Source organism: Suncus etruscus, chromosome 6 (genome assembly GCF_024139225.1).
Source record: "Suncus etruscus isolate mSunEtr1 chromosome 6, mSunEtr1.pri.cur, whole genome shotgun sequence".
In the NCBI taxonomy this organism is placed as follows: Eukaryota; Metazoa; Chordata; class Mammalia; order Eulipotyphla; family Soricidae; genus Suncus; species Suncus etruscus.
In genome coordinates, this window is record NC_064853.1 from 1,321,736 (window position 1) to 1,334,534 (window position 12,799).

At 55.8% G+C, this 12,799-nt stretch overlaps 1 protein-coding gene across 1 annotated transcript; it reads right to left on the minus strand.

Annotated features, from left to right (window-relative positions):
• Nucleotides 1-2,687: 2,687 nt before the first annotated feature.
• SLC35E2B (solute carrier family 35 member E2B) lies at nucleotides 2,688-12,552 on the minus strand. Its single transcript, XM_049775803.1, has 9 exons — nucleotides 12,432-12,552; nucleotides 8,687-9,042; nucleotides 8,478-8,613; nucleotides 8,227-8,354; nucleotides 6,760-6,880; nucleotides 6,450-6,503; nucleotides 6,167-6,239; nucleotides 5,162-5,307; nucleotides 2,688-3,216 (listed from the first exon to the last, which is right to left on the minus strand). Exons 2-9 carry the CDS (start codon nucleotides 9,021-9,023, stop codon nucleotides 2,976-2,978), a joined length of 1,236 nt encoding a protein of 411 aa, XP_049631760.1. The 5' UTR covers nucleotides 9,024-9,042; nucleotides 12,432-12,552; the 3' UTR covers nucleotides 2,688-2,975.
• Nucleotides 12,553-12,799: the final 247 nt, after the last annotated feature.

Here is a 12,799-nt window from a genome sequence, read left to right on the forward strand (position 1 = left end):
GGGCCTGCGGGGGCGGGGCTCGAGGCTGAGGAGACGGGGCGGAGGGACAAAAGGGAAAGGGAAGGGCGAGGAGAGGCTGAGGGGACGGACACTGGCGAGAGACGGAGATGCGAGGTGGAGGCGAGCGGAGGATGACGGGGGGGAACCTGTCCGCGGCGGAAGTGGAGGGAGGCGGGACCGAGAGGGAGCGCGGGAGTGAGGTGCGCAGCCTGGGGCGGGGCCTGACGAGGGCGGGGCCTGAGGCGAGTCTCGGGCGGCGATTGGAGGAGCCTGAAGGGGCGGGGCCCGCGGCGGGAGAGGCTCGAGGCTGAGGAGACGGGGCGGGGGGAGGCAAAAGGAAAAGGGGAGGGCGGGGAGAGGCTGAGGGGATGGAGACTGGGGAGGGACCCGGCTGCGTCGGAAGTGGTGCGTGGAGGGCGGGGCCTGAGGCGCGTCTCGGCGGCGATTGGTAGAGCCCGAGGAGGGCGGGGCCGGGTGAGCCTCGAGTGGGCGGGACCGTGAGCACCACGAGGAGGGTCTTGGCCAGGAGGAGGAAGCCGGGATGAAGGCCGCGCCTCGCTCAGGGGGCGCAGCTGTCGTCCCCCTCGGTCAGGGGCTAGGCCACAGGGACAGTCTACGACGACTGGGGAGAGAATAAAGCGTTTGGCAGACACACAGCGACGCCACCTGCCACGTTTCCGCGTTGAGCTTCTTGGCTTCCAAAACTAGGCCTGGGGCCCCGGTGCCCTCCACGTTAGAACACGCGCAAACCACCCGAACCTCGCCAGGAGCCCTGCCTAGCTCCCACTTCCCCATCGGATCGAATCTGTTCAGTTCCTCATGGGTCACACCTGCTGCTGCGCGGATCAGTTATTTCCGGCTGTGCACTGAGGAATCACCCCTGGCGGTGCTTAGGGGACCTCGTGAGATGCTGGGGAACGAGCCCTGGTCAGCCTTCAAAGCACTGGAGGCCGAAGAGAGCACAGCAGAAGGGCGTTTGCCTTGCACAAGGCCCGCCCAGGACAACCCGGTTCAACCCTAGCATCCTGTATGGTCCCCTGAACCTGCCAGGTGGTATTTCTTAGCACAGAGCCAGGAGTAACCCGAGGGTCACCTGGTGTGGCAAAAACACTGTACTATCGCTTTGGTCCCTCAGCAGTCTCATCAGAACATATTCAGACTTCGCAAGAGGTCTATCACCATTGCCTTTTTTTTTTTTTTTTTTTTTTTGGTTTTTGGGCCACACCCGGCGTTGCTCAGGGGTTACTCCTGGATATCTGCTCAGAAATAGCTCCTGGCAGGCACGAAGGACCATATGGGACACCGGGATTCGAACCAACCACCTTTGGTCCTGGATCGGCTGCTTGCAAGGCAAACGCCGCGGCCCACCATTGCCTATTTTTAATGCCAACGTGTAGGAAACACCCAGCAGAGATTAGGAATCAATCTTGGTAGGACTCATGGCGACTGAGGTGCCAGGGTCCGTTGTGTGAGAGGAAGCACCCTGCCCACTCTCTCTCCAGCCTCAATTATCTGAATTTTTAGCAAAAATTACCATTGTTTACTAGTTGAGCATTCCCTTATTGATGAGAGCTGCTTCTGTCCCTAAGTTTTCATGTCTGTGAGCTGATACCCAATTAAAAAATCCGGCTCAAGTGTGTTTATACAAAGGCAAGGAACAGGACAGAGACACAGGAGTAAGAGCCCGTCAATGGTTGTATGGTCTGACATCACTAGAAAAATGATGCAGTAAGTTTATAAAAGTGTCCTGCCTGTAGAGTCAGTCGGTTCAGCACAGGGCTACAGCAAGTCTGCAGGATGTCAGCCTGAGCCATGGAAGGTGCTCCATTGGCTCATCTGTCCAAGAAAAAGGTGTTCCCTCCTCTGGACTAAGAAAATACTAGTTTTTCTAGCCCACACATTTAGAAAATCAAAACAATCTAAAAGCTGCTATGGGGGGCACATACCACAGCACTGTCCAGCAACACAGCCGCGGGAAGCGGTCTTCTGGGCTTCACGGAGCCACATGACCCACCTCCCACCTGGGATCTGAGGAAGGTAAGAAGCTGGAGACTGGGGTTGTAGCACACGGTATAGCAGTGGGCCACCAACCAGATCCCAGACTCATTGCCCAAGAAGCTCATTTGCAGTTCACAAGGCTCATTTTAATCCAACATAATGGCACACTTTTCCAGAGGCAGATCTTGGACATTATTGCTGTTCCTGACATTGGGTTTTAGAAAGGAGACTGATGTGGTCAACTGGAAGCCAGGGAATGGCTCTGGCGCCTTGGGCCAGAGAACAGGAAGATGGAGCCTGGAACCCCTCAGCCTGAAAGCGAAGCACACCTTGTGCACTGGATTGGGCCATATCTGAGTCCCCAAGGCAAGCTCAAGGACAGAGAGTTCCCAAGACCCTCTGTGACAGTGCTCTGTAAGACATGGCGAGAGGACCGCACTGGCCAGGGCCTCTCCCAGGCTGCAGGTTCAGCGAGTGGACAGACCCTGGTCAAACCTGTCCATGCTGAGCCATCTGAAATGCAGTCGACGGGTGGGAAGTGCTTGCTCTTCCCAAAGATGCTCCTGTACCAAGGGTGAAAACAGCTCGATGTCTGCCAGCTGAGGGAAGGGGGGGCCTATGGAGGCCCGACAGCTTCACAAACTGACTTCACAAAGTCAGGGAGCCCTAGGTAAGGGGATATGCGGAGATGGCACAGTATAGACCTCAGTCAGCAACCATGCCTTCCCATAAGTGGTGAAGGCAGCCTGGGACCGACGCATGTGCCCACCTCGTGCCCTCAGCAGCAGGGAGCTGGCTGCCAAGGCGCAGGCATGGGGGCGGCACTGCCGTCCCGTGATCCCAAGATTGCAGGCCAGCCTGCATGCTAGCAGCCTCCCTGGCATCCACTGCAGCGAGCCAACATCTGGGTCCCAAAGTAACTTCCGCTGCTGTGGACCGAGTCCTGGTCCCACCCTAGTTTCCCAAGCACAGGAGGTTCACTGCAGGCTGGGCCTGGGGTCTTTGGGGACTAGAGGCTCAGTGTCCTCCTCTAGGGAGCGGCCAGTGGTCGTGACGAGGCTCTGCATGGCCTCCCGCTGGTGCTGCTTGGCTCTGTTGTACAGCAGGACGCCTGCTGTCACGAGGATGGTGCCGATGGCCGACAGGCTGGTGACTCTGTTGCCAAAGATGAGGATGCTGAGCCAGATGGACAGGGCGTGCTTTGCGGTGCTGGCCACACTGCAACAGAGACAGGCCTGAGTTGGGGGGGGGGGTGGTGGTGATGTTGGCAAGTACTCGAAACAAGACTCAAGGCCTAGCTCCCTCCCTGTATTGCTTTTTCTTTTTCCTTCAGTTCACGAAGTTGAACTTGGGTCTTAAACATGTGAGACACTTGTCACTGAGCCCTACCTCAGCCTCTCCTGGGCACATCTGCACAGGGAAAATGAAGTATTTCTTTAAAGAACAACTGACTTCCTATGGTCATTTCTTGTCCTCATTTGATATTTTTTTTGGTTTTTGGGTCACACCCGGCAGCGCTCAGTGGATACTCCTGGCTCTACACTCAGAAATCGCTCCTGACAGGCTTGCGGGACCATATGGGACGACAGGATTCGAACCACTGACCTTCTGCATGTGAGGCAAACGCCTTACCTCCATGCGATCTCTCCGGCCCCTGTTCTGATTTGATTTTGGACCAATGTTTAGGGGTAACTCTTGCTCTGCACCCAGGAATCACTCCTGGTGGTGCTTGGGGACCCTCCACTTGTAAGGCATGATGTGTAAGGCAAGCACCCTACCCAATTCCTATTTTCCGACTTGTATCAAAAACACCATGAAGAGTCATGAAAAAGTTTCTGGTCGAGAGATGGTACAGTGTGGAAGGAATTGGTCATGCTTGCAGCTGTTCGGTTCAACTATATACATCACTACCCAGGAAGCCCTGAGTCAGGAAGACCAGGGAGAAGTACAGCTCCCTCCTATGACTGAATGACTAGTGGGCTGAGGGTAGAAGGCAAGGCCCAAAGGCAGGAAAGAGAAGTCAACCACAAGGATATTTGAATGTAAGGTTTCAGGGCCCACAGCGATAGGACAGCGAAGAGGGGGCTTGCTTTACATGAAACCAACTAGGTTCGATCCCCAGCACCCCAAATGATCCCCCAAGCAGTGCCAGGAGTGATCCCTATGCACAAAGGCAGGACTAAGCCCTGAACATCACTCGGCATGGCCTCACAGCAAAACAAATAAAATGTGGGCCAGAGAGACAATGCAGGGAGGAAGATGCTGGTCGTGAGTGTGGCCAGGCCTGGTCTGACACATGCACTATGTGACTCCCAAGCATCACAAGCCTGGGTGCCACAGAACTGAGGTGGTGATGTCCATGGGTTACCTTGCTGAGAATTGTTGGGAGGGGCCCCCAAAAGTTTCAGGGATACCTAGAAGTAATTCTTTTGCTATGGCTCAGTGCACAGTTCTGTTTTGTTTTTTTTTTCTTCCTGGTTTTTTGGGTCACACCCGGCAGCTCTTAGGGGTTCCTCCTGGCTCTATGCTCAGAAATCGCTCCTGGCAGGCTCAGGGGACCATATGGGATGCCGGGATTTGAACCATCGATGATCTGCATGCAAGGCAAACGCCTTACCTCCATGCTATTTCTCAGCCCCATCAGTGCACAGTTCTGACTATGGGAATGACCACTGATGTCCACACTAGGTGAGGGTGTTGTCTGTTTGCCACCTGAGGATGAGAGTGTGGCCTTTGCCCTGTGTGTGGAGAGTCAGGCCCCGGAGGGAGGTGTCCCCGGCTCACACGGCCCAGAGCCCTGCCTGCCTCAAGTACCCCAGGCCACACCAACTCACATGAGGCCACTCAGTGCTACAATGAGTGGTGCTCAGGCAACATTCCCTGGGCCCTGGGCTTGTTCTCTAGGACCCAACAACTTAATCAAAGAGAGCAGGACAGCAGGCCAGTGTTTGCCGTGAACACATGGCCAACCTGGGTCTGATACCAAACACCCAGAGGGTCCCCAAGATTAACCACGATCCCTAAGCAGCAGTATCGGGCGTAGATCCAAACCACCCAACCAAGAAAAGATAAGGTACCACTCCATGGGAGAGCACCAGCCCTAGGTCCAAACCCTGGCATGGCCAAGAATGCCCAAACCTCTGGAGCAATGGCCCAGGCATACCTGAAGGTGACAGGGGAGATCTTCCCCATGAGCGCATAGGCCGTGACACTCTGCAGGTGGAACAGCGCCCCGTCCAGCAGCAGCAGCACCACCACATCCTGGCTGTAGTTGAAGCTCCTCCCACTCTTCCCAATCACGGGCAAGTCCTAGTGGCACAACAAGAGCACTGAAGCTGCCACCCTGGGAAGCACCGGGGGGTGCAGGACAGGAAGGACAAATGACCCTCAGGCATGGGACAGAGGTGGCAACGCCGAAGACATGGTCTCACCCGTGGAAGGGGGTGGCATGCAATAGCTCATCTAGGCTGGGGGAGCGGGACGAGTCATTCTGCAAAACTTCTCTATGAGCTCACTGGTGGACACCCTAAGTGGCACTTTCACCACTGTGAACCTTCACAGCAGTGTGACCTCGAAGGGACCATGAGGACACTGCTGGGGACAAGCTGGGACCAGACACAGTGCTGAGTGTGGGATTCAAAGCACATGCCCACCCCCAGCATCAGAAAGACGTCCACAAGAGGCATCCTGTAACCTGCGTGTAAAGACCCTCAGCAGGTTTGGGAACACAGACCCAGGGGCAAGTGCCTGCTCCAGGCCTACCAGCGACTTGGCCTGACTACAGAAGTGCTGAGGTGTAAGCTGAGGACAGAGGCTCCTAACTAGCTCAACAAGACAGCAGTGACTAGAACCCGACTCTTGGCACCCCACAGTCTCCTGAGCCTACTAGAAGTAAACCCTGAGCATTGCAGGGTGGCCCAAACACCCCCAAAACCAAAGGAACAAGGACTCAGGAGGGGGGGGGGTCGAAGTGATAGCACAGCATTTGCCTTGTACGCGGCCAATACAGGACATCTGGTTCAAATCCCGGCATCCCATATGGTCCCTGAGCCTGCCAGGAGCAACTTCTGAGCGCAGAGCCAGGAATAACTCTGAGTGCCGAGCCAGGTGTGACCACCCCTCCCCCCCAAAAAAAAGAACTCCGAAGGGGCTGAGTGCCCACACTTACCATGAAGAACACCCAGGCAGGGACCAACATGGCTACGGCTGCTGCGCTGGTGTAGAACTGGAGCTCTGCAGCCCTGTGGAACAGAGGCACTGATGCCCGCCTGCCCCACTGTGGAAGCCCAAGGGACCTGCCCTCAATCCAGACTGCACAGCCAACTACGGGTTCCAGTCCAGATTCAGGGACTTTACAAGCACCAAGGCCACATGAGAGAAGAGCAGGCCCGCTGTGGAATCTGGGTGTGTCATGGGCAGAGCCCTTGGAGGCAACTGCCTTTAGTACTTACGAGAACCGGTATTTATCCCCGCTGAGGAGCTTCTTTGAGAAAACATTCTGCAAACTGAAACAGAAACCAGGAGGTGATGGGAGGTGACGCTGTGGACAGAACCTCTTTCCTTCACCTGGGAGAGTACCATTCCTGTCACTTCCAGTCCCCTGAGCATGGGTAGAAGAAGGTGGCCCCAAACTTAAAGCAAAGGGACCTACCTGGGCCCCCTTCTGAAAAGGAGCCTCAGAGGGCCTGGCTTTGAGCCTGCAGTGGCCACTCAGCTAGCAGTGATAGGACCCTGCCTCCAGGATACACTGACCCCGCTCACCAGTCCATGATGTTGGTGGACAATGCAGCTGAAAAGCCCAGAATGTTAAAGCTGATCTCAGTGGCAGTGCACAGCGCCAGCCCTCCCATGACAGGGATGAGGGAGAGGTTGACAAACAAACCTGCAAAGAATGGAACCGGAAACATCAGCATATGGGAAGAGAATCTGGTCACCCAACAATGTCTCCCCAACACACCTCCCCCTCTCCATTCCTTAACTAGCTTCTTGGCTCCAGCCAGCAGTGCTCAGAGGCACATACAGTGCTGGGATCAAGCCTGGGGTGCTGGGATCTGGCAGGCACCGCTTACTCAACCCTTCCAGCTCTCTAGACCCCCAGCACACTCACTGCCTTTGCTCCAATGTACCCAGGTTTTCAGACTGTTCTCAGGGAGGATCTGGTCTCTGTAACTCCCCACACTGCGGGTTCAAATCCATCACGTGGTCTCCAGTCTGAGAACCAACAAGGTCCCTGTTCCATGCTGCTGCCAACAGCGCAGGAACGGAACACCCAGAAATATTGGCATGGCCCCAGAGGCATATCACCAGTCCAGTGAGCCCTTGTCACTTTTTTCCCCTTTATGTTTCTTGGCCACACTGGAGAGCCAACCTGGGTTGGTTGTGCAAGGTTTAACCCATCCTGTCCTATCTCTGGCCCTTCTTGTCATTTTTTTTGTTGGCTTTTTTTTTTTTTTAGTTTTCTGGTCATAACCAGTGGTGCTCAGGGGTTACCTCTGTCTCTAGGCTCAGGCAATCACTTGGTGTACAGGGATCAAACCCAGGCTAGCTGCAGGTTAAGTGCTCCATCTGCTTTCCATCTGCCTAATCCCTCTGGTCATTTTCTTAATGACAGCAAACAGGTGCCATCCAGGTGCATGTCCAGGCCTGCACCCTTCCTTGCATCCAGTGTGTCCACACCTGCCCCCCATACTTAAGTCCATGACTATGTTTCCATACCCACATCCCTGTCTATGAATCTCCTTCCATGGCCAGGTCTGCATCTAATCTGCATCTACATCTCAATCCATTTCTGTACCTGTGGAGCTGAGCTCAGCCATGTCTGTGTCTCAACACTCTTCTCTGTACCCATGGCTACACCTGAGTACATGTCTGTGCCCAGAACCTTAGCGACTAGACTGACCCAAAGCCCTCAGCTAAGAGATACAACGCTAGTGCATCACTTTCCCTGTATTCAGGGCAGAGAATGACTCTGGGGAGAAGGGATGTGAACATAGTGTGGGGACAGCCCGTGGCTCCCTCAGGGAATGTGCCAAACTTCAGGGGAACACATGCAGGGATGCAGGGATGCAGGGAAGAGGTGTTCGTCAGAGTGTCTGCCTTGACCTGTCCATAGGTCCCTTCTGCCCTGACGACTACCTACTTCTCTGTCAGGTGTCCAGAGCCATAGATGGAGAACCACACAGACATGTGAGCCTAGAACGAAGACATTCGTGGGCAGGGTGCAGTTACCTGTATACTCCCCCAGAATCATGCGGGACATGATGACAGTAAAAATGGGGGCCGAGCTCTTCACCGTCTCAGCAAAGGAAACTGCCACATTTTTCAGGCTGACTAAGCCCAAAACTACTGTCGCGAATCTAAAAGTGAAAAGAGCATGAGGCGGATCTGTGCACCCAACTGCCTCGGGTGCCGTCCCAAGAGGAGAGGCACGTCACAGCAGTTCTGCAAAGGGCAGCTGAGGAGGGGCGCACCCTACCCACCTCATCAGTCCCACAAACAACATGGTGAGAATGAAATTGGGTGGGTAGGAGAGGCGGGCTTTGTGCTGATACAAGCAGCAAGGCACGAAGATCTTGACGCAGCCAATGCAGGCGGTGGACAGCATCTGTACGGCACCTGTGGGGGACATGGCGTCATGGGGGCTGTGGGCTGTGTCCTCCCCTCCCCCCAAGGTCTGGGCAGGGATTACCCAGCACGCTGGGCTCGCCCTCCAGCAAGGACAGGATGTACTTGTTGAGGAAGAGGGTGCAGAAGCTGAAGAAGAACCAGAGGCTGAGGTAGACCAGCGCACGGGTGCTCCACACGCCCAGGTCTGACTCAAGTGCTGTGGTCTCGGTGATGGTGATGGTGAGCACCGGCTCCTCGGGCACACCCTCGGCCCTGCTCAGCCCCAGCTTCTCGCTCCGCGGCCCAAAGATGGAGGTCCAGGACAGGAGCGGCTTCCCACGGGGCTCCTCCAGCACGGGGGACTTCACAGACGCCATGCTGAGGCTCAGCACCAATGGGACGTCCAGGGCAGCCAGCATGGGCCCTGCCGCATCCCGGCTGCAGGAGAGAGGGAGAAAGAGAGGGAAAGGGGGGCCGGGCGGTGGCGCTAATGGTAAGGTGCCTGCCTTGCCTGCGCTAGCCTCGGACGGACCGCGGTTCGATCCCCCGGCGTCCCATATGGTCCCCCAAGCCAGGAGCGACTTCTGAGCGCATAGCCAGGAGTAACCCCTGAGCATCACCGGGTGTGGCCCAAAAACCAAAAACCAAAAAAAAAAAAAAAAAAAAGAGAGGGAAAGGGAGAAGAGGGAGAGGCGGAGGGGGAGGCCAAAGGGTTCAGTTGCCAGACTCAGATGCTGCCAGACTTCAAGGCAAGCCCAGGCCACACCCACTCTTCCACCCATGAAGGACTTTCTTTTGGGGGGGGGGATTGGGGATCACATCTAGTAATGCTGAGTTTGTGGGACCATACAGGGTGCTAGGGGAAATGTAATCTAGATTGGCCTCATGCACAGCAAATGCCCTGCCCGCTGCCTTCTTTCCAACCCCCAGAACATTCTGAACCTGCAGGGGAGGCTGAGGGCAATGAGGATGCTGATTTCTGGGCTCCTGCCTGGTCTCTGGTCACATATCTGAGGACACCACGTCCCTTACGGTTGGCTGAGTTTCCCCAGGCCTGTCCAGATCACCTTTTGTTGGTCTCGCCAGCCCCAAGCCCTTAGTGGCTTGCAGGCCGGAGTGGCTTTCTTGGCATCCCCACCAGCGTGGGTGCCTTCTCGGCATGCCTGCTTAGCCAAGGTCCCAGCTCAAGGCAATGTGACCCCACAAACCAGAATGTGGATGTAAAAAATCTAATAAGGCAAAGTTTCTTTTGTGCTTTATCTACTGCTTGATTTGGGGGCTACAACTAGACCTACAATCAGGAGTCACTCCTGATGGGAACTGAACCTAGGTTGGCTGCGTTCCAGGAAAAGGCCCTCCCCACTCACTATGCCATAGCTCCAGCCCCACGAAAAGGGTCCTAAACACGCAATGGCCCAGATTTAATTCAAACTCATCATAAATCTGTGCTTCGGGCAGTGCTTGTCTGTTTCATTTCTCAGGAAAAAGAACCCCAAGTAAGACAAGTCAGCAATACAAGGGCCCTTCCTTTACCCCCCACTCTTTTTTTTTTTTTTTTTTTTTGGTTTTTGGGCCACACCCGGTAACGCTCAGGGGTTACTCCTGGCTATGCACTCAGAAGTTGCTCCTGGCTTGGGGGACCATATGGGACACCAGGGGATTGAACCGAGGTCTGTCCAAGGCTAGCGCAGGCAAGGCGGGCACCTTACCTTTAGCGCCACCGCCTGGTCCAACCCCCCACTCTTTACATGTCTGAAAGATAGGGCCAGAAAGCTCAAAAAGAGTAGCACCCCACATTCCCTTCAGGGACATTGGGCCACGGCAAAGCTTCTGTGGGGTCCTGAGCCCCAAGATTGGGACTCCCTACACCCAGTGCAGGGATCCTACCTGCCCACCCAGACAACCCAGCCTGGTTAGGTGCTGACATGAGGCCGAGAGCAAGGGGAGCCGTGCAAGACCTGGGCAGAGCCTGCCCATTTGTGCGCCCAGCATCATCTCTAGAGCCCTATCTGCCCTCCTGTGGGCCCCATATCTCCCACCCCAGGGCAGCCACTATGGCCACCCTCACCCCCCCTTACAAAGATATCACCCTATCACAGGTATTCCCAAGCCAAAGCCTCCTCTCTCCAGAACAGAAGTTTCAAGGGGGAGTGTGGCACCAGTTCTGCCTCAGGGCCACTTGAGTGAACCTGTCTACCCAGAGCCAGGCCCAGGGGGAGCCAAGGCCTGCTGGCCTCAAGCCACTGAGAAGCCAATGGAGTGCAGAAAGTGTGGGTGAGGAGATGGGAGACAGGCACTCCAGGAGATGCACATAGTTAACCCTGTCCAAACCCAGCTAGGCACCAAGGGCCACTCCTGAGCAGTCACAAATAGCGCTGAACACCTCCAGGAGTGCCCCTAAACCAAAGCGCTTCAGAGCTGTTGCTGTTCCTGCCCTCATAGGGAGAGAACAGGAAGGGGGTGGGGGTTCCCTCGCTGGGATGCTCTGGTATCTGCCCCACAGCAAGGGACGTGGTGCAAAAATGTGCCCTCATACAAGAGCCCATGCTGTGATACAAGGGCCATCTGTGAGGCAGCAGGGTCCTGGGGGAGGGTCCACAGCGGTGAGGAAGTTCAGGGCTAGGCTGAGAGGCATGGCAAGCCCAGGAGAGGCTCAGGCAGTCGCCCCACTCCTCAGAGGCACCGGAAACAATCTAGAACCCAGGTCATGACTAGAGAAGCCAAATCTCACCTGGGGCTCCCAGGGAGCACTAACGGGTCAGCATGAGACCTGGGGGCTCCAAGCCCCCCCTAAATTTCACAGGGAGCCAAAGTTCACAATGGGCCAGAGGCAGCCATCCAGAGGAGCAGCCACGATTCTGGGGAAAAGGTCCAGGTGGACCTTTGCCGATGGAAGATCAATGGCTGAGGGTCAAAGATCGCAGAACACAGGGAAACTAGGCAGGTGCCAAACACCCCATAGTCCACAGGGACATGCCAAAGCCAAACCAGCAGAGAGTTCCAGGACCACAGGTGCTGGCCTCCAGATTACCAGGGTGGGTGGTCCCAGCACCAAGGTCAATCCCAGGCACACTCGCAAATTCACCAGCACCCACAGGCACAGCGTCTACTACAGAAGAAACTCAGAACCAGCACAGGAAAATGGAAGGTGAAGGTCTGAGTGGGAGTCACCCAAAAGGAGGAAAGGAGGAGGGTTGGCCCGGAGAGATGGCACAGCAGCGTTTGCCTTGCAATCCAGGACCAAAGGTGGTTGGTTCAAATCCCGGTGTCCCACATGGTCCCCCGTGCCTGCCAGGAGTTATTTCTGAGCAGACAGCCAGGAGTAACCCCAGAGCACCGCCGGGTGTGGCCCAAAAAAAAAAAAGGAGGGGCATGTGCTGGGCTGGAGGGGACAAAGGAGAAGGGGAGGGAGGAATTAGATGGAGGGGTGGGAGAAGGGGAGGGAGGGGGGAGGGAGAAGGGAGAAGGTGGAGGGAGGCTGGAGCCATTTGGCCCCTTAAGAACGGAGTCCTGGGTCTCACAATGGCCAGGGATCTCGGACAGGGTCTAAGGCGCTTGCTTGCCTTGCATCGTGAGGACCTGGCTTACAATCCAAGGATGACTCCTAAGCAGAACCAGAAGTGGCCCCTGAGCACGGGCACTCTTAAAACAAGAACTAGATGTCTACACTGCAGGTGTTCTCAGGAGCAGCTCTGAATCAATACCGAGCTCCGCCATCAGCCCAGAGTAGAGCCTGAATGAAGAAGCCCACTCCAGGATGGCCGAGACCCAGACTGTGTTGATCTGTCATAAGTGGGGGTCCAGGGGAATGGAGCCCATTGTCTCACCTGTCCGCACAGCTCTCAGTAGAGCGGGCAGGCCAGTTTCAAGAGGAAGTCATTCTTGTTCTGCAAAAACACTCAAGGTCAGACAACAGAAAGCCATCGCTGCCCACACCAGAGTCCTTTCAAGGGGAGCAGCCTGAGTCACCCACAGCTACTCATCTCGGGATCAGCATTGGGCTACAGACCTTTGCCCGGGGCCACATGGAACCAGATATCGGAGGTGCATGTGACCCGCTGCAGGGCTGAGCTGCCCGCCTCCAGCAAGTACAAGTCCTACACCAGAGTGGCCTGAATGGAGTCGGAGTCAGTAACTCTTAAAACCCCACTGGGAAGGGGCCAGCACCCTGAAACAAGCTGTCGATGCCACCCCC

Excerpts from the sequence above, each read along its gene's own strand:
- SLC35E2B (XM_049775803.1), bottom strand. The coding sequence starts at position 9,023 with ATGCTGGCTGCCCTGGACGTCCCATTGGTGCTGAGCCTCAGCATGGCG. Across the intron at positions 8,355-8,477 it reads TTGTTTGTGGGACTGATGAG|ATTCGCGACAGTAGTTTTGG; the intron begins GTGGGTAGGGTG and ends TTTCACTTTTAG. Across the intron at positions 6,881-8,226 it reads GATTCTGGGGGAGTATACAG|GTTTGTTTGTCAACCTCTCC; the intron begins GTAACTGCACCC and ends CATTCTTTGCAG.